Consider the following 21,327-nt stretch of genomic DNA (forward strand, 5'->3'; position numbering starts at 1 on the left):
CTGCCCCCATCTGCGTCACATCGGCGTAACTTCTTCGCGGAAGGTACGACAGCCGCTTTCTAGCTTCATAGAACGAGATTTTTTCTTTGACTGTTAAAGCAATTACTTCTTTTTCTTTTTTCCAGCAAGGGCAGGACCGCGAATAAGCGGGATGATCTCCCTTGCAGTTGACACAAAGTGGAGAAGAGGTGCAATTGTCAGTTTGGTGATCGTTCGAACTGCATTTAGCACAAGTATTTCGTCCTCGACATGCATGCGAAGCATGTCCAAACCTTTGGCATTTGAAACATCGTCTGGGGTTCGGAATATATGGTCTAACATTTACCTTTACATAACCTGCATCCAGCGAGGTAGGCATTACACTCGTTCCAAAGGTGAGTATTACATGTTTTGTGGGGATTTCTTGGTCGTTCCTGCGGATGACAATTCTTTGGACTTTGGTAACATTTTGTTCCTGGAAACCTTCCAGCAGTTCTTCGTCGCTTAAGCCAATAAAATCTTCCTCTGATATTACACCCCTGCTTGTATTTAATGTTCTGTGCGGTGAAATTGTCACTGTTGCGTTACCAATACTGGTAAGTTCTGTGAGCTTTTGCGCTTGGTCTTTGTCATTGAGTTCTAGGAGGAGGTCCCCGCTAGACATTTTTGAAGCTTTGTATGTAGGTCCGATTTTTTCTTTTAGACACTTGGCCACTAGGAATGGAGAGAGCTTTCTCACTGGTACGTTGTTTTCGCTGTGCAGTACATAGAATTTAGGAAATGATGGAACATTGCTCCGAAAAGAGAGCTGGAACGTTGCTTCGGTGCGGCATCTTTTCAGACGCCGATCATAGAGAATAGAGGTTTGCGCTGCCATGAGAAAATTGTGTATGTTCGGCAACAGCGCCGACCGCCCACCACGGAGCCCAACGAGGGGACGCGGCAGAGCTTGTGTACAAGCCTGCACGACGCCAGCCGTACGCCGTCACTATAACCAAATATGGTGTACCCAAGGTAGGATATCCACACAAGGTTAACCCTTGCCGCCGTGGAGAAAGGAAGTAAATGGAAGAGAGAAGAAGACAGGAAAGATAAAAAAGTGAGAGATAAAGACTAACATTTGGGGAGAAAGAGACAGGAAGAGGCGACTATCGATTTCCCCCGGGTGGGTCAGTCCGGGGGTGCCGTCTACGTGAAGCTGAGGCCAAAGGGGTGTGTTGCCGCCGCCAAGGGGCCGTAAAGGTCCAAACACCCGGCATTGGCTCAACCCCCAGGATCCCCTTTTCCCCGGACACGGCTAAGCCGCGCACGGCTACACGCGGGAGGGTCCAACCCTCGTGTGCTCGGGTACGTGGTGTCGCAACACACCAAACGCCTGCTTACGCAGACGCCCCTGCGGGGTAAGGCTCAGGCGTGCGTCGCTTGCTCAGGTGCACATTTAGTTGTCGCGCCGAACGCTGCGTTGCTCGACGCTCACCGTGTCCGATGCGGGGCGCGTAGTCGCTGCGCCGTAGCCCATTGTCTTGCACCCCTTGGCGGGTCGACGGGAACGCTGTCGCGTTCCACTCTTGAAGGCGAAGCTTAAGCGTCCTGCAATTTTTCCTATTCGCTAAGCGCTCTGTTGTGGCGCTTGTTTATTCGTAGGTGTTTGTCTTCTATTTTTCTTCACTGCACGAGCGCACGTGCTTGCATATATTTAACGTGCTTCGCCGTCGTTTTCGATGCGTCGCCAGGAAATTCAACACAACCTTCATTGAAGGGCTGCAAAGGCCGACTGGCATATACCCAATCACTCAACTTTGGCAACGAAGAGGTTCATGAACACCAGCACGGACCGAGTGGCATATACCCAGTGGTTCACATCAAATAGTTTTTTCGAACAATGGTACCTACCCAGTTCTGCATGTTACAGTGATCCATGTAGGCGTGAAAGAGATCCGTTTTAGAGCGGTACGTATGTACACATTGCCGAATACTCAGTGACCCAAGTTGGTTCCATGGCTGGTTTCGAACCCTTTTACCTTAGCACAGCAGCACGATGCGCCAGCCATTTGCACACGGACGGGTACGCCCAGTGACTCAGGAACGCGGGAAAACGGATACAAACATATAGATACAAACACACAGACAGATAGATGGCCTCCTGGAAAGTGCGCGGGGTACCCTAAGAATACTAACGCATTAAAAGAAATGAACGTTCAAAAATATCATGCAAGCACTCATTTAGAGTTAAGGTGTTCGCCATGGGACAAACTAGCCCGTTTTAGGGGTAAAACGTTTTAAACGCGAAGCTTTTCTTTGCGAACCTCGCTTGGTTTTGTGACCGTGGGCGCTGCGGTCTGGCTGTTCCTAAAAAGCTGCTCCTTTACCGAATGGGCCAACTAACCACAGCGCCGCTGGTTTCCATGCAGCACCAGCAGATGAATCTCGCCTCCACGCAACCGCATTGGCTCCGGCCGTGCGGGGGTAAATAAAACAAACGAACCAGAAAGCTCGCCATCGCGATTCCGGGGCTCCAGAGTAATGAGGAAGTAAGCGCTCCTTGCGGATAGAAAGGATTCAAATTGTGCCACGTAGGTATGCGCACGCTGCCTCTGAAACCATGATGCGTTCAAGGCGACCGTCGTGCTCACTAGCAGTCAGTAACTCCGCTTAAGAAACGGCTCGGTATAATTTGTCTGGTCCGCACTTGTGTGTGTGTTTGTGCGCGCGTGTGTTGGTGTATCTCTACTTGTGTTTTGACTCTTTCTGCATTGACACAAAGCTTCGCTGTATATAGATTCCAACTCGGTGGATCTGCTGCATTTTATTACAATGCGTAGTAACAATAATGAATCAACGTTCTACAGTCGGGTTTTACCTTAATGATAACTAAGCATTGTGAAATAAACGAATAAAAATGAGGAACATGTATGGCTTTCCGTTCTCTTTCAATTCGTTAGCATTTTAGGGTACTTCACGCACTTACTAGGCTAGCTATCTTCGTATGTTTGTCTCTAAAGCCTGCTTCACATGCAAGCGATTGAGCGAATGGAGCGAACAGTGGCGCGGTGCTGCGAAGCTTTTCGCTAGGTTTCGTTTCACACGCATTCACGCCGCGCGTTTTACGCCGCTGTGAATATCAATGTTGCTGGCAAAAAACGCGGGACTTTCAGCCAGTTTCAGTAGTTGCGACTACCAACATAAGCATTGTTTCGTCCCTACTTCTCAAATATTTATTTTATAGATACATATCCTGCTTTCTAAGTATCTAAATCATGCTTACTTTTCATCTTTTGTGTTGTTTTTGTAAAAAAAAAAAAAAATGCGCATATGCGGCGCGCAAACTCTGACATAACAAACGCTAGCGTGCACGTCAACCACGATCATGGTGTCAACGGAGATGGATTTATGTGCGCCACAAGATGATTCTTACACGCATCTCCTTTTGCTCGCCTTTAAAAAAAAGAAGGCTTTGCTCGAACTCCGAATTACAGCGCTGATGGGTGAGACCTATCTGGGAGAATTGGAAGGGGGAATCCGAGTTCCACACCGCGGTGGGTTGTGTTTGCACGGAAATAGTGCTTTACTCTGCAATATTTTTGTACAGATGCCGCTGCTCATGAACGCCGACACCGACTGTTTTCAGGAGTATTATGAGATGTTGGCAGAAAAGTTTGAGGCGCTCCATGCCTTTGTTGAACAGCCCCTCACGAAGTCCTTCGTTGTGCGGGAACCCATACCGCCACGCGCAAGACTTGCAGTCACTATTAGGTACTAGGTAGTCCGCCGCCTTTCATTGATAAATCGCTGATCCGAGTACGCCAGATTTACTCCTGCGCTTTCTTCCAGGTACATGACATCGGGGATACAAATTCAGGATGTCTCCCTGGCATTCAGAGTGGGAATCCCCACAGTTGATATTAGCAAGCAGCAAGTAAATAAACATCGTCCTATGCGCAGGCTTTCCCGCACCAGTCCTCCACTGGTCACGTGGCGAGGCGGGCCGTCATTGGTTCGGAAGCGGTGCTGCCGCTCTGCCGCCGCGATGAAATTCCAACTTGCCCGAACCTCGCTGCTCTAGCCGCTAGTGCTGTCGCGGCGGCAGGAATAGCGAACATTTTCGCTTGCATGTGAAACAGGCTTAGCAGTTCTCCCGCTCAGCTGGTAACTCGGCACTCCATGGTCGAATGGGTAGCGTATCTGGTTGCTGTGTTGAGGGAACATGGTTCGAAACCAACCGTCCGACAAACTTGGGTCACCAGTCTGCGACAATGTGTAAACATGTGCCGCTCTTCAACGAACCTATTTCACGTCGATATGGGTTACTACAGATGCGGGACTGTGTAGGTACCACTGTTTAATGAACCTCTATGACACCCACTTGGAGCACCGTGAATGTGCCAGTATGTGCGTGCCACTCTTCTATGAACATTGTTGACACCAACTTGGGCAACTAGGTATACGCCCCTGGGAATTTTCCACTCTAGAATGACGAATCATCATCATCATCATAAGCCTAGTTACGCCCACTGCAGGGCAAAGGCCTCTCCCATACTTCTCCAACTACCCCGGTCATGTACTAATTGTGGCCATGTTGTCCCTGCAAACGTCTTAATTTCAACCGCCCACCTAACTTTCTGCCGCCCCCTGCTACGCTTCCCTTCCCTTGGAATCCAGTCCGTAACCCTTAATGACCATCGGTTATCTTCCCTCCTCATTACATGTCCTGCCCATGCCCATTTCTTTTTCTTGATTTCAACTAAGATGTCGTTTACCCGCGTTTGTTGCCTCACCCAATCTGCTCTTCTCTTATCCCTTAACGTTACACCCATCATTCTTCTTTCCATAGCTCGTTGCGTCGTCCTCAATTTCAGCAGAACCCTTTTCGTAAGCCTCCAGGTTTCTGCCCCATATGTGAGTACTGGTAACACACAGCTGTTATACACTTTCCTTTTGAGGGATAGTGGCAACCTGCTGTTCATGATTTGAGAATGCCTGCCAAACGCACCCCAGCCCATTCTTATTCTTCTGGTTATTTCAGTCTCATGATCCGGATCCGTGGTCACTACCTGCCCTAAGTAGATGTATTCCCTTACCACTTCCAGTGCTTCGCTACCTATCGTAAACTGCTGTTCTCTTCCGAGACTGTTAAACAATACTTTAGTTTACTGCAGATTAATTTTCAGACCCGCCCTTCTGCTTTGCCTCTACAGGTCAGTGAGCATGCATTGCAATTGGTCTCCTGAGTTACTAAGCAAGGCAATATCATCAGCGAATTGCAAGTTGCTAAGGTATTCTCCATCAACTTTTATCCCCAATTCTTCCCACTCCAGGCCTCTGAATACCTCCTGTAAACATGCTGTGAATAGCATTGGAGATATCGTATCTCCCTGTCTGACGCCTTTCTTTATAGGGATTTTGTTGCTTTCTTTGTGGAGGACTACGGTGGCTGTGGAGCCGCTATAGATATCTTCCAGTATTTTTAAATATGGCTCATCTACACCCTGATTCCGTAATGCCTCCATGACTGCTGAGGTTTCGGCTGAATCAAACGCTTTCTCGTAATCATTGAAAGCTATATATAAGGGTTGGTTATATTCTGCACATTTCTCTATCACTTGATTGAGAGTGTGAATATGGTCTATTGTTGAGTAGCCTTTACGGAATCCTGCCTGGTCCTTTGGTTGACAGAAGTCTAAGGTGTTCCTGATTCTATTTGCGATTACCTTAGTAAATACTTTGTAGGCAACGGACAGTAAGCTGATCGGTCTATAATTTTTCAAGTCTTTGGCGTCCCCTTTCTTATGGATTAGGATTATGTTAGCGTTCTTCCAAGATTCCGGTACGCTCGAGGTTATGAGGCATTGCGTATACAGGGTGGCCAGTTTCTCTAGAACAATCTGACCACCCTCCTTCAACAAATCTGCTGTTACCTGATCCTCCCCGGCTGCCTTCCCCCTTTGCATAGCTCCTAAGGCTTTCTTTACTTCTTCTGGCGTTACCTGTGGGATTTCGAATTCCTCTAGGCTATTCTCTCTTCCACTATCGTCGTGGGTGCCACTGGTACTGTATAAATCTCTATAGAACTCCTCAGCCACTTGAACTATCTCATCCATATTAGTAACGATATTGCCGGCTTTGTCTCTTAACGCACACATCTGATTCTTGCCTATTCCTAGTTTCTTCTTCACTGTATTTAGGCTTCCTCCGTTCCTGAGAGCCTGTTCAATTCTATCCATATTATAGTTTCTGATGGCCGCTGTCTTACGCTTGTTGATTAACTTAGAAAGTTCTGCCAGTTCTATTCTAGCTGTAGGGTTAGAGGCTTTCATACATTGGCGTTTCTTGATCAGATCTTTCGTCTCCTGAGATAGCTTACTGGTTTCCTGTATAACGGCGTTACCACTGACTTCTATTGCGCACTCCTTAATGATGCCCATGAGATTGTCGTTCATTGCTACAACACTAAGGTCCTCTTCCTGAGTTAAAGCCGAGTACCTGTTCTGTAGCTTGATCCGGAATTCCTCTAGTTTCCCTCTTACCGCTAACTCATTGATTGGCTTCTTGTGTACCAGTTTCTTCCGTTCCCTCCTCAAGTCTAGGCTAATTCGAGTTCTTACCATCCTATGGTCACTGCAGCGTACCTTGCCGAGCACGTCTACATCTTGTATGATGCCAGGGTTCGCGCAGAGTATGAAGTCGATTTCATTTCTAGTCTCACCATTCGGGCTCCTTTACGTCCACTTTCGGCTAACCCGCTTGCCGAAAAAGGTGTTCATTATCCGCATATTATTCTGTTCTGCAAACTCTACTAATAATTCTCCTCTGCTATTCCTAGAGCCTATGCCATATTCCCCCACTGACTTGTATCCAGCCTGCTTCTTGCCTGCCCTGGCATTGAAGTCGCCCATCAGTATAGTGTATTTTGTTTTGACTTTACCCATCGCCGATTCCACGTCTTCATAAAAGCTTTCGACTTCCTGGTCATCATGACTGCATGTAGGGGCATAGACTTTTACCACCTTCAATTTGTACCTCTTATTAAGTTTCACAACAAGACCTGCCACCCTCTCGTTAATGCTATAGAATTCCTGTATGTTACCAGCTATTTCCTTATTAATCAGGAATCCGACTCCTGGTTCTCGTCTCTCCGCTAAGCCCCGGTAACACAGTACATGCCCGCTTTTTAGCACTGTATATGCTTCTTTTGTCCTCCTAACCTCACTGAGCCCTATTATATCCCATTTACTACCCTCTAATTCCTCCAATAACACTGCTAGACTCGCCTCACTAGATAGCGTTCTAACGTTAAACGTTGCCAGGTTCAGATTCCAATGGCGGCCTGTTCATTGAAATGTTCATTGAAGTGCGTCACATACCCAGTGGGTGCATGGAGCAGCTCCCTAAAGCGTTGGCGTGAAGCACGTCTCATGTGCATCTATGGCGCAGCCAGCTAAAGTTTCGGGTTGGTGTCTTTGAGGAACCCTTGCGACGTGGTTCGATTCCACCCAGCGTCGGATAAATTTAAAGGAAAGTATTCGTCATTCATCGTCATTCAACCTCCTATATGAATGACGAAAACTTTCCTTTAAATTTATCCGACGCTGGGTGGAATCGAACCACGTCGCAAGGGTTCCTCAAAGACACCAACCCGAAACTTTAGCTGGCTGCGCCATAGATGCACATGAGACGTGTTTCACGCCAACGCTTTAGGGAGCTGCGCCATGAATCCACTGGGCATGTGACGCTCTTCAATGAACATTTCGTCAACTTGGGTCACTGAGTATGTGAAGCTGGGTGTGCGGCAAACGAGGGAACAATTCTCAGCGTTTGCAGGCATCGGCGCGCCATGCCTCTAGTCTCAGATGCTGCGCGGGAATTTCTCGGCAGCGGCACTAGTTGGCGCAGCGTGTCTAGAAAGATTAGGATTCCTCACTATACTCAGGGACAACTTTCTCCGGTTATGAAGGGAAAGTTGCAGAGGCAAAGCGCGCACAAGTGAGAGCGCTTTGGAAAAGAGTCCCGCGTTTTCATCCATGTTAGTTTAAGCAGGGGAAGAGAAGACGTGGACACCTTATTAGCAACAGTTAAATAAGACAAATCACACCACTGAATGTAAATGTTTACTTATTTTGCGGTTTTTCTCTTCCCCGTCTGGGCAAATGCGAAGCCGTCGCACGTGGAAGCTGCGTCGATTCAGCGTCTGTTCCGGGCAACCAAAAGCACTGTCACACGCTGGCGGTCTACTTGGCGCGGTAACACATGTGCAGAAGCTCCGCCCCCGTAGTTTTCCCTTCATAGACACAGAAAGTTGTCCGCGAGTATACCAGCGCCGCCATTCAGGGTGGGGTCACCCTTTGACCCAGCCCACGCCACCTTTCAAAAGTGCACCGCTCCAAAAGAACGAGATGGCGCTTGCGGTGGCGCGCCGCTTGTTGCCTCAGTGAAAGCGCACTAATGCAAAACCATTACGACTTCTGCCTCGCTACTGAGCGATCCGCTGTTGAAAATGCAACTGGCTGTTCGCCAACGGGCTGTGCTCCATTCATGCTGCTAAATGCTGAGCGGCAGAGGGAGGATGCGTGCAATAGTTGGCTGCAAAAATAGTGGCTGGCATACTAAGGAACGGAATGAACCTGTGTGACAAAGTCCACGGACCGCTGGTATATAAGTACTGCCTGTATTGCCGGCCAGCCTTCGTGATGCACGGCTTTCCTCGAGGATAAAAAAGTCGCAGTTTCGCCCTAAAAGGCGAAGCATCGATTGGGATTACGATAGAAAATTAGTGGACATCTATACGAAGTAAGGATAGCAGTTTTATCGGCCGTATAAACTTGTAAACATAGGCATACTAACTGAATTAACAAGCATGGTGTCACGCGCGCACAAGAAAACACGAACACATCTCACTCGATGACCGTGGAAACTCGCTGTCAGAACGCTGGAGTGAGGAAGCGCAGCAGCAGCGGCGAGCGAATTGACCTTCGTGCTGCGTCTCGCATCAACTCGAATTAAGCCGCGAAAACAGTGCGCGGCGGACTCTGTCCCCGTCGCAGGTGGCTATTCAAGATACAACGGCCCGGGCGCGAGCGGCCTCCCGCGCAGCCCGGAGTTGTAGAACACGCCCTCCTCCCTGCCCTCCCCCCGGAGCGTTGCGCTCGATTGAGGACGGCCCACTTCCTCCCCCCTTCCCTCCCTCACATAAATCGTCGACTCACCCTCGCACACCTTCACCCGCACATACAGCATACGGCGCGCGGCGACGATTTTATAGGTGTTCTGTGCTTTGACTTCATTGGCTCTTTTCGGGGAGCAGCTTGTTCTAGAGAAACGAGATGGCGATTTCGGCGGCGCGCCGCACGTGGCCTCAGCGGCAGCACACGCATACGGAACCATTACCGCTAGCTTAATAATAATATTTGGGGTTTTACGTGCCAAAACCACTTTCTGATTATGAGGCACGCCGTAGTGGAGGACTCCGGAAATTTCGACCACCTGGGGTTCTTTAACGTGCACCTGAATCTAAGCACACGGGTGTTTTCGCATTTCGCCCCCATCGAAATGCGGCCGCCGTGGCCGGGATTCGATCCCGCGACCTCGTGCTCAGCAGCCCAACAAACCGCTAGCTTCTACGTTGCTTCTGTGCGATCAGCTGTCGGAAATGCAACTAAGTTTTCGCTAACGTACTGTGCTTCAATCATGCGGTGGACTTAATCATGTGGATTTAAGACGTATGCAGTAGTTGGCTGCGAAAATAGTGGCTGGCATATTAAGGAATGAAATGAATTTGTGCAACCAAGCTCACGGACCGCTGCTACATGAGGACAGCTTGTGTTGCCGGCCCTTCGCGATGCACGACTTTCCCCGAGAATAGAATACTGCACACACCCGCCAGCGTTGTATCGCTAAACTACAAAGTACTTCAACCGCAGAACGTCGGCAAGAGTAAGTAACGCTCGTTAAGCAATGACAAAGGGAGCAGCGCCGCCTCCTGTCATAGTAAGTTTCGCGCACGTTATCTGCACACATCTACCCCGACTGGCATGCAAATTTATGCCCACTCTGTCGCCATCATATCAAGCATAAGTGAATGCGTGCAGACTTGAATATGTGCGCACTTTATGCATGCAATAAATGACGGATTACAGCGACAGCACACGAACGGTCGAAGCTGAATGTTTCGTCACGGTCCACAAGAGTAGCGAGTTACTAGCGAGTTACTAGCGACATGTTTGCTACAAGGTATTAAAGTGCACAGAAAAGCTACGTTTCCAGCCTTTTGCGCAGTAAGGCCAACTCTATCGGAACTAAGCACACCCGAGAGCGATTAGTCAGAAACTAATCAGATAGTGACCGCACTGAAGAACTTAGTTACGGAGTCAGAAACATGACAAGCCGCTGCTACAAAGTATTTACCAAATAAAGAACGAAGAGCAAAACGCGTTGATCCTCATTCAGTTCATACGCGGACAGTTTGGATAGCTTGAAACACAAAGAGTTCAGATGAGAAGATAGAATGTCCAGAGGTTTATTAATAGCGCACACAATCTTCCTCGGTTAAACCGGATGAGCTCGAGGTCACGGGCTCGATCCTGGCAGTGGTGGCCGCATTTCGGTGGGGCGAAATGAAAAAAAAAAAAAAGAAACACTCGCGTGCTTAGATATGAGTGGATGTCTAAAGGACCCCATGGTGTCAAAATTATTGCCGACTCTGCCACTACTGTCTGCCTCATATTCAGATTGTAGTTTTGGCACGTAATATACAAGACATTTTTTGTGTGTGCGGTAAAGCGAGCATTTGTCACATCTTTTTATAATTTTATGTTACGTTTCTTTTTTCTTCATACATGCACACGCACATAAAACACGCAAGCGCACACATCGACACAATGTTTTGCATGGTGAATGCAATGAGGAAATTACATGGGCCGTATTCTGTAACGGTTCGCTTTGGAACCGGTTCGGTCTGGCTGCTACGTCGAGGTGACGACACTCGGAGAAAGAGTGGTATTAACTGAGCTACCGACGCAGACAGCTAGTGTTTTCAGTTTCTCTGCGTTTCCTTATTTATTTTTTGTCGCTAGAAGGTGCACCATACATTAAGCAATCAAAACGGGTCTCTGTGTGTAGGCCTCGGCTGTAATAGGATTTCGTTTAGCCGCGGCTGAGCTTCGTAGGATGTAACAAAAAAGGCGAGCTAATTGGTGGTCGATAATAGAATGCATAATGTAACCGCGCAAACGACAACGGACGAAGAAGGAAACACAGTGGACAAGCACGCTTGTCCAGTGTGTTTCCTTCTTCGTCCGTTGTCGTTTGCGCGGTTAGATTATGCTTCTTAGGGTGGATGATTGCGACGAGAGTTCCGTCCACATCCCACAACATCGAGAACCTTGCCGCGCTCAAGGAAGCGTTCTTGACTGCAGCTTTCTCCTGCAGCGTGGAGAGAAATCTCACACCCTTTTTCTTTTCCCTCAGCCGCAATGGCCATAGCGACGGCGGTAATGATGCGACTGACTGACGGTTGCGACAACCTAATAGCTTCTACATTCCAGACGCACTGCTGAAAACAACCCGTAGCAAAGAAAAATAATTAAAAAAATAATAAGGTTCGCGCACAGCACTTACGTCGCAGTGTCAACGCTAACTCTTGTGGTCCGTGATAATCGAGCTCGTCGCCAAATTAATCGCATACGGTTTTTGGGGCGCCTAAAATGCCTTCCGAACTCGCCTTCGCTCATCTCGTACGCCTCGCACCGTTGCCTCTGGTCATGTCGCTGTCTTTTGCCAACGCTCACCAGCAACACAACCAAAAAAGCCGATATCAGCGTCGCTCTCGTTGCGCCGGCCAGCGCGAGACTAGCTGACCGCCACGGTTGCCCCAGCAACCCTCAAAATCATGCTCGCCACCGCGCGCGAACCTCGAGCGAACCACTTCTCCGTGGTTCCTCTCGTAGCAGACGCCGGGTTCCTTTTCAGATGATTGACAACCTGTGTGACGACAACAAAATTTGTTGCCACACCCACTAGGGATGACGACAACGAAGCGCCGACCGACCAATGGCGTTCGTGAGAGCGAACCGGTTCCAAAGCGACCTGGTGCAGAATGCGGCCCCTGTATGCACGCGCCTAAGCAGGTGTGAAACCCGTTTACTTGCGGCATGACGCATATGTGTTTTCCACGAACGAAAATTCGAGGGCACGACCGTCTGGCGAAGCGGGCTGCTGGTATGATTGGTCGAAAAGAGGCTAGAGTGTGGGCTTCATCGATGCCTTCAAGTCGGCCATGGGAATGAGATTCGTGAACCACTTGCTGGCTTGACGTTGACAGGTTGGTTGCACGGTACGACACGAATGCACACATATTTATACGGCGCGTACGAACAATGTGCGAATTCGCCTATCCTGTGTTTGTCCGTTGCTCTAATGCGCCCTGGATAACATACGTTACCCACGCTGGCGATTCAGCGGCGCAAAATCAATCGCCCATTTGGCGCACTCAACCGGCCGTGTTGGCTCAGTGGCTATGGCATCATAAGCTGCTAAGCACGAGGTCGCGGGTTCTAAGAGAAACCATAGCGACCACTCGTGTATATCGAGACTTAGGTTCAGGAGAGAGAACCACACGTTCTCAAAATTAATCCAGAACCCCCCCCCCCACCCCCACCCCTTCTATCTCGTAGCCCTAGTATATATATCTGGTACGTTACATACACCCCATGAAAGAAATCACGCGAAGGGTTCGACGCCAGAAGTTGCGTTCGGGTGCAGTGAAGCAACAAGCCATAACCGTGCTGGCTACAGACATGCCTTGTTCTGTAGCTTGGTGCCGACAGCACAACGGGAGCGTGTCAAAAAACACAGCTTGGTCCGGGCAGTGAGACGACCTGTCTCACCTAAATGGGAACGCTTGGTGAACTTACACTAGCAGCAGCTATACTAGAAGGAACCGAATACGTACACCGCATTCTTACGATTGCTCTTTGCGGGGCTAAAAGAGAAGACCACCGTGAATAGCTTTAGTTCTGAGCCTTCTGAAGTTCTCGTCTGCTTACCATGAACCGAAGTTTTTCTGGCAGGACCTATCGTAGGCGGAGGGCTTCAGCACGTCTATCGTCGCCGTTGGCTGGTCGCCGAGCTCGTCGTCGCTTGTTATTGTGAACGTCATCGTCATTTCCTGACCATAAATGACATTCGATACCCTCACTGCACTGAACCGAACCGGATAAGTGCCTGGAAAGCCAGAACATGTGCGGACAATAAAATGCGTGCAGGCGGTGTTCTCTTAAACAAAAAGGTATTGCCTTCTTACATCCTGACAATGGCCTCGCTGGTTACTAATAGTTTCCCATTTATGGCAAAGCACCTGTCTCTGCAACTGTACGGAGCTCGAGCTTAGTTGTCACACAGGGTTATCTATTTCAAGAAATCTCAAGGCTTGGCTTTACTATTTTAGGCACTGAGTATTAAAGGATTGTAAAGCTCGGCCAAGCGTTGCTTATGAATTTCGTTAGGATTCTAAACAGGTCACGACCAGTGTAAAATGATAAAAGCAATCCCTCTGCAAAAAGTTGATACGCATTTCCCCTGAAAAGAAATCAAGGAGGAACATTTGCAGTGCTCGCTGACGAAATTTATATCTTTAACTTCCCCGTGAAGCATGCACAGAATACTTAAACAACTATCATCTTTGAAGAAATATTCCGCCGGCGGAAAAACCAAGTCAGCATTATCTGACGATTATTTATTAACACACAAGGAACTGTACTGGCGGAGGGGATTTCAAACCAGTGATTTCGTGGCCATAGAGAGATAGTTTACAAGCAGGAAGATATCGAGGGCAATGTAGGAAGGGGGGATATACCAAGACACAAGCCGCGGCATATCACTGCGATATGATGTCGAACGTTTTGAACAAAAATTTTGCGCGTAACCGGACTTGTAGGTAGGTCAGTGCAATAAGCCCCGTAAAAATTTGTTGCCGCGAAGCTCTAGGACGAAGTTAATGAAGCCTGTGGTTCATATAAGGGCTGTTTGTTTTGGCCGCTCGACTTCGCTAACAGCACGTCCAACAGCGCGATTGGCTGTCAGGTACTCTTACGGACTGTTCTATCTTGAGGAAAGCTGTACAAATTCAGGTTCAGATTGGATAGGGGATGCTGGAATATTTTTTAATCGATTAGGGATCGAATAGTGGCAGAAACAAACTGAATCGAATAGCAAACACATTCCGAATAGTTTTGCTGCTGCCCGTGCCTGCGCTCTTTACTCATTTGAGTTTTGGAACGCCAGATGCGCTACAAGATTTCCCACGACAGAGCCATGCGACCCATCTTGTCAGTCGCGGTGTCGGCACTCAATTCCAACTCTGTAGTATACAACGATATGGATGGTTTGCTTAATCGCAATTCCCCGATTGCGTTGACACCTGGCAAAACGGTAATTCCTGCGCATGTGACGACATTTTTAGGTATTTTTGTCAAGATTGTGACTTTAGGAATTTAAGGTTGTTTGTATTTAGTTGCATTTTTTAAATACTTTTTTAGGGGGGAAGGGGGGGAGAAAATTGACTTGTACGTGATCTGGGAAGCGGTTTGCAATAAGCATGTAGTACAGCTCGCTTTTGACTGTTACTAAAGATAGCGCTGCGTGTGTGTGTTCCACTTGCTTTCTCGTGTCCGTATTCATAAATTAGAGCGCAGCTCCTAGGCGCCCGTTCTTGCAGCGAGCGTCGGCGTAACCGAGCGAACGAGCACAGCGAAGATGAAGGCGAATGCGGAGCACGGCGGGGAGATGAAAGGCGCGAACAGGGGTGCGATCGGAGATGGCTGTTCGGCGCGTTCGTTCGGTTACCGGCGCGCGCGATTGGCCTACTCCGCGCCGACGTCGCCAGCCGCGGGGCGCCGCCCCCTTTTTAGTGACGTCAAAATGACGACACGCTCCTGTCAATCATCCGCCCACCGAGCATTTCGTCCGAACGCGACAGGAGTTGAGAAGTTTGGAGCGATCATACGGCTTCGCATGGCGCGTCTGGTGGATTGGATTGGATCCAACAGGCGGCCTTTTCGGCTGCGGTATGGCACGTTTGAATCCAATTCATAGTTTAATTCTAGAAAATGGCGCTTCCGTTGGAAACTTCGGTTGTTGCGCTGGCGTTTTTAGAGGAAGGAGGAGAGCGGGTGGCGGTGCGAAACGCGTTTGAAGAAATGGCAGAAAGTGAATTCCGGCGTCGTTTTTGTTTCTCGAAACAAATAATTCGTTGGTTGTACAGAGAAATCGACAACATCATCGGTGCCTGCGAGCCACTGGGATGTTGTCGCTGCCTCTTGAAAAGTGCGCCACTCTTCCCGTCTTTTTTTTTTTTTTTCCTTCTCGCTCTGCGCGACACCACCTAGGGACGACGCAAAGAACCTAATAGTTATAAATTGCAGTAGTCACACGTACTACTATTTGAAAACGTGTTTGGGCTTGAGAAGAAAAACTACATTTTTTTAGATAAAGATTTCATTCAATTGGAAGACGAGAAATATTTGGCTTTGTAGTATACTGTTTGCAAGCAGACGACAAACGACGGAGGTAAACTTCCGGGGAGGTCACCGCTTCCTGATTGGCTTCTCTCTCCGCCCCGCTGTCACAAATTTTACATACTGCAACTTTGTGACGTTGCAGCAACTGAACAGAACGCGCATCGAACAAAATATCTCCGATCGCGCCCCAGGTGAGCGGTGAGGGGGGAGCAGCGGAACCACGAGACGCAAAGCAGTGGAGGGTATGGCGAAAGCATGCCAAGAAAAGCGTAGTGCGGCGACAATAGCTACGACATGACGCCAGAGTACCGCGCGCCGTCTGGGAGGTCTGTCGGCGGCGGCTGCTGTAAATCGCGCCCACGCGTCGCCCACGTGCTGGCTCTCGCGATCTCCAGACTAGCGAGGCAGTCGTGCCGCACTTCGCTCCATTTGCAAATGTGCCGCACGGGAGAGATTGCCCGCGCCAGCGAATACATCGCGAACTGAAAACACACGTGTGGAGCTGCGCTCAAGTTTCGCATTAGGGAGCATCGTAATCGTCGGAGAATCTTTTTTTTTCTTTATTTATTATCTACACAATTCACACTTCCGAAAATAGACTGCCTGCCATTTCCTTCAAATTTTAACTAGACATCAGATTTCTTTCACCGAGGACAACGCGAGAACAGGCGTATATTGCGCTTGCGTAACGCTTTCAAGCTGTAAATTACTCAGTTTACTGAAAATCTTGCAAGTACCCCACAAACCTTAATATTTGCCATAAATTAGCCATAACATTTCCTCCATTTTTATCAAAAATGGTAACGGTGCGTCGTTTACACATCCCACAATACTGCCGCATAACGGCTGCATTAACGCTTTCGAAAAGCTACTCAAGGGCGATCTGGATGTACGTGTCACCCATAACCCATCGATATTTGTGGCGGAAAGGTTAATAATGTTAAAAACTGGACAGAAAGAGCGCCCATTTGGCGTCCTTTAACAAACGTCGACAGCTATTCACCAAATAGCCCAACATTGTATTTTTCTAAACACCCATAACCTATCCTGCACTTCCACCAAATGTGAACAAGCTGACAGGTTTGTTTACTGAGGACATTAGGGAAATCTTCTACGTGCCTTCCATAACGCCTGAAAAATAGGGGGAAAGCGGGTATTCAGTAAGTACCTGTAAAGGCCGTAATTAACACAGGCATTAAACTTTATACCCTGATAACCCACACCAAGCCTCCCTCCCCCCCCCCCCCCCCCGCCCTGTTTCTGCAGAGCAAACTGGGTGCCTCCCTTAGTTGACCCTAAACACTGGGACACAGCACGCATAACCGCTGCTAGCATAACGCTTTCGAGCACTCACACAGGTAATTCACGATAAACGTCGTCATCTTACAGACACGTCGGTCGTAATGTGCCCCGGAATTTCACCAGATTTAAACTCGGGGCTATGTTTACTTCTTTCGGCATACCGAGTAAAGAAGGAATGCACTTCGTATAACGCATCTGAACGAGAAGGAAATAAATATTTATTAATTATTCAGAAAACCATTTATTAACCTGAATGCTTTAAACTTTAGTTGCACATCACCAATAATTTCCCCCTCCCCCCTGTGTCTTGTCTGTATAAAGTCTCTGCTACATGTGGATCTCGCAGGACACCGAGGGAGCATTCTAGCGTTTGTTATAACATCTCCAACAAGTAGAAAAGGAGTGTTCAGAAATTTTCACTTAGCGATTTCCCCTAATAAAATTTCAGTATCTTGCCGCACATCACGCCGAACATTTCAACCCATTTTCTCCACATTTTATCTCGGTGCATCGCTTATTTTTGTGAGCAGACTAGGGGAACACGCATCTATGACATTTTTGAACACTTCTAGTCGCACTAACATTCTCGCTGTAAAATGTAGGTATATCTGTATGGCGCCAAAGGAACGAAACGCAAGGTGTACGACGCACACAGAGCGTTGTCTTAAAATGCACATAGATTTTTACAATTTCCTGAGTTAAATACGAATATCGAGCTGGGACTTCATGACGCCTCTACCGGTGGGGAGACCATTTTAGAAGGAATAGTTTACCCTAACGACCGCGTTTCACGTGTTTCTGCTGTTAGCCGATTTCTTTGCTTGGCTTTAGCTCTCGGCTCTCCCCCAGGCATTCCAAACGGTAGTGACGATCACGTGAAAGCAGTGCTTAAGAGTCAACGCAAAGCAAAGCTAACAACCTTTTCAATCGCTGATTGGAGGACATGCTCTGCCGCCAGAAAACGCAACCAAGAATTGTTGCCGGGAAAGTCGGTTGATACTTGTGCAAGCAATTGTGGCGCCAATGAAATAGACTGAAAGAACAAAAGACAGGGCACTATAGGGGCCGTAGTGTCCCATAGTTTGTGACTATATTATTTGCACTGCAATGGATTCATCAAAACTCAACCAAATATACTTACTGCCGTCAGCTCCAAAGCAACTCGACACAACCGGTGTCTGCCATGATCCCAATGCCGTCACTGGCAGGAGCAATAAACAAAGAAGTGACCGCACTGCGCGGACCATCTTCGCTTCGCGACGGCTGCTCGTCTGGACACAGCGGTAGCCAAATAGCTGCGGACGATAGGCGGCTAGCAATGAGCACCTTGCTCCGTGGAGAACTATTATTAACGAGAAGCATTACACAGTCGCCCGCCGATGCGTCGTGTCTGTGTGTGTACTACACGACTGTTGCCGCGTTTTCTCTGCATGCCTGCTCGGAGAGTCGTGAGTCGACAAGGCCACCCGCAGTGAACAGCTGCGCATTCGGCGGGAAGGAAGCGCTCGACGTTTCTCTATGCCGTATTTTCGACGCAGCTTGTGCGGCGCCGACACACAGGGAGCGAATCTCGGACACGCAAGAAAAAGAAGAAAAGAAAAAAAAAAACCTGCGGGTGCATTGTTTTCCTGGAGTGACGCGGATCCTCGTTACGGATGAACTCGTTGTAGACAGCTTGATCCGTACACGTGTGTACAGTCCAGACGCAGGCAACACCTGCGCTTTTGCCACGTTTTAAGGCGTTTGTGTATTGCATGTTTAGAAGACAAAGAAAAACCACACATAGCGGTAAAAGAAAGAAAGAGGGACAAAACATGGAACTTGTCATTGCTTTGACGCTTTTCTTTTCATGCATGGAGTGGCTTCCTTCTGCCCGTTCACATCGCTCCACGCAAAGCTATGCTCTGCATATATGTTATGGGAAATGTGCCCCTTGTAAATTGGTAAAGGAGGAATTGAAATAGCGATAAAGCAGGTGATGCGAGCAAGCAATCACATTGCAATGTCGTTTAGGCGCAGTGGAATATAATGGGTCACTGTTGGCTAACAAAGGTTCCAAGGCGCCGCGTATGCTAATCGCATATTCGTACAACCAGCGTCTTTAAACTTATGTGAACCAACAGTGGTGCATTGTATTCCACGGCGCCTAAACGACCTTTTTCAGAATCGTCACATCGTAAATCAGCGCACAATTCTTACACGCCAGGACGTCGCAGGCCAAGCTGGAACTTATTCTCAAGGCGAAACCACCGCTGAGCTATAGTTCCAAACGTGCACACTGAGGCTTCCCTCCCGTGTGATCCTCAACACCACGTCCGTCGAGTCGCCATCGTAGAGCAGCATCCATTGCGTATATTGTAGAGGGTAGAATACCCGCTGGGAAGCATGCACAAGGACCCAGACGGCGGTGTGCCGTACTACAGGCTGTAGTCGTGGCGGAACTGCGTCAGTCCACAGTTGCCCTACATGGTTGCGTCGTATTCGCGAACGCACATTTTCTAGAGTGGCCGAGAGGAACCGGTGTCGCTTCTGGACAGTTCCGCAGGAGCCTCTGCGTGAGCAAGCGTTTGGTGTGTTGGGACACCACTCACCCGAGCGCGTGAGGGTTGGACCCTCCCGCGTATAGCCATGCACGCCTTAGCCGTGTCTGGGGAAAGGGGGATCCTGGGGTATAGCAAATGCCGGGTGTTCGGACCTTCAAGGCCCCCCGGCGGAGAGGGAGAGAGAGAGCAAGTACAGGAGATGCAGGAAGGTCAGCCAAGACGAACACCCGGTTTTCTATCCTACATTGGGGATGATGTAAAGGTGAATAGAAAGAGGAAAATAGGGAGAAAGTGAGCACTGAGTGTTTAAGAGACTACTATAAGCGGTCTCTTAAGCCGGTGCACTTCAAGTAGTATACTAGTGCACGAATCGCTTTTCGTGCCAGTGACGGGTGTGGCCACGGTCCGAGTATCTATGACTCGGAGAACGGTCTCGAGTCCAGTCGGTTTAAAGTTGTCTGCAGAGAGAGGCGTTGTATGTTGTAACAAGGGCAGGTACATAATAGGTGCGCGATAGTTTCCTCGCAGCTACAGGAGTCGCACATAAGGCTCTCGTCCATTCCCATACGATAGCAGTAAGCGTTCGTGAACGCCACTCCCAGCCACAAGCGGCACAGCAAGGTTGTTTCGCCGCGGGAAAGGCTCAATGGCAGTTTTAGCCGTAGCATGAGGTTCAGCTTATCCAATCGGCAATGGATTGCATTGAACTCCAGAAATCTTGTGACTTTTTCGTGCAAGCAGGTGAAGTTCTCCGGCAGCCTCCGACCTCGCCAAAGGTATGGGACGCGTCTGGGTGTCTTCGTGGACAAACCGGGCAGCCCTGTCAGCAATGTCGTTGAAACGATGCCACAGTGAGCAGGGATCCACTGAATGATTATGTTGTGCCTTGTTTCCAATGCGTGGTGGTTCACTTCCCTGATATCGCATATCACCTGCTCTTCAGCTCTGTGATGCTATTCAGATTTGATACTTAGTCACAAAATACGACCCATTTCTTTGTCGGCTCTGCGGTGGCGTACGTCATAGCAGCGTGGACAGCTGCATGTTCTGCCGACGTAGATGTAGTCATGTGTGACAATTTGAATTTAACTGTAACCTGCTTAGTTATTAGTTAGAACGACGAATGCGGCTGTTGAGCAGGTAGGTGAAGTCGAACTGTTGGTATATATATATATATATATATATATATATATATATATATATATATATATATATATATATATATATATATATATATATATACATATATATATATAGACCTAAAAGATCACGTTCTCGTGACGCCTGCGGCAAAAAGGACGTTCCACGTCCGCCGCCAAGGTCTGTGAGAGTGGCTAACACTCCCGGGGTTCTACTAGGACACACAAATGCCCAAGAAAGTGGACGGAAAAACAGCGCCGCGGTAGCTCAATCGGTAGAGCATCGCACGCGATATGCGAAGGTTGTGGGTTCGGTTCCCACTTGCGGCAAGTTGTTTTTTCATCCACTTTAATTTCCAATATATATATATTGATCCCCGCAGGGGCGTCTGCGTCAGCAGGCGTTTGGTGTGTTGCGACACCACGGACCCGAGCACATGAGGGTCGGACCCTCCCGCGTGTAGCCGTGCGCGGCTTAGCCGTGTCTGGGGAAAGGGGAATCCTGGGGGTTGAGCTGATGCTGGGTGTTTGGACCTTTAAGGCCCCCCGGCGGAGGCAACACACCCCTTTGGCCTCTGCTTCACATAGACGGCCCCCCGGACTGACCCACCCGGGGGAAATCGGTAGTTGCCTTTTCCTGTCTCTCTCTCCCTCCAGCCTTCGTCTTTCTCTGACTTTTCATCTTTCCTGTCTCCTTCTCATTTCTTTATTACTTCCGATGTTCCTGGCAGCAAGGGTTAACCTTGTGTGAGTAGCCAACCTGGGTTACGTCATATTTGGTTATAGTGGTAGCGTACAGCTGGCGTTTGTAGGCCCTGTTTTACAAACCCTGCAGCGTCCCCTTGTTGGGCTCCA

General features: G+C 48.7%; 1 protein-coding gene across 4 annotated transcripts in view; it reads right to left on the reverse strand.

Moving 5' to 3' along the window:
• Nucleotides 1-18,319, reverse strand: part of LOC142576521 (uncharacterized) — a 100,451-nt gene extending 82,132 nt beyond the window's left edge. For 3 of the 4 annotated variants that reach the window (XM_075686672.1, XM_075686671.1, XM_075686670.1), the window contains exons 1-2: nucleotides 17,932-18,319; nucleotides 13,017-13,194 (exon numbers count right to left, since the gene is read on the reverse strand). In XM_075686672.1, the coding sequence (XP_075542787.1) occupies nucleotides 13,017-13,194; nucleotides 17,932-18,037 (284 nt within the window). In that variant the 5' untranslated portion in view covers nucleotides 18,038-18,319. The remainder of the gene's footprint in view (nucleotides 1-13,016; nucleotides 13,195-17,931) is intronic. The other variant, XM_075686673.1, reaches the window with a different exon arrangement.
• Nucleotides 18,320-21,327: the final 3,008 nt, after the last annotated feature.

This window comes from Dermacentor variabilis, chromosome 3 (assembly GCF_050947875.1).
Source record: "Dermacentor variabilis isolate Ectoservices chromosome 3, ASM5094787v1, whole genome shotgun sequence".
Classification (NCBI taxonomy): Eukaryota; Metazoa; Arthropoda; class Arachnida; order Ixodida; family Ixodidae; genus Dermacentor; species Dermacentor variabilis.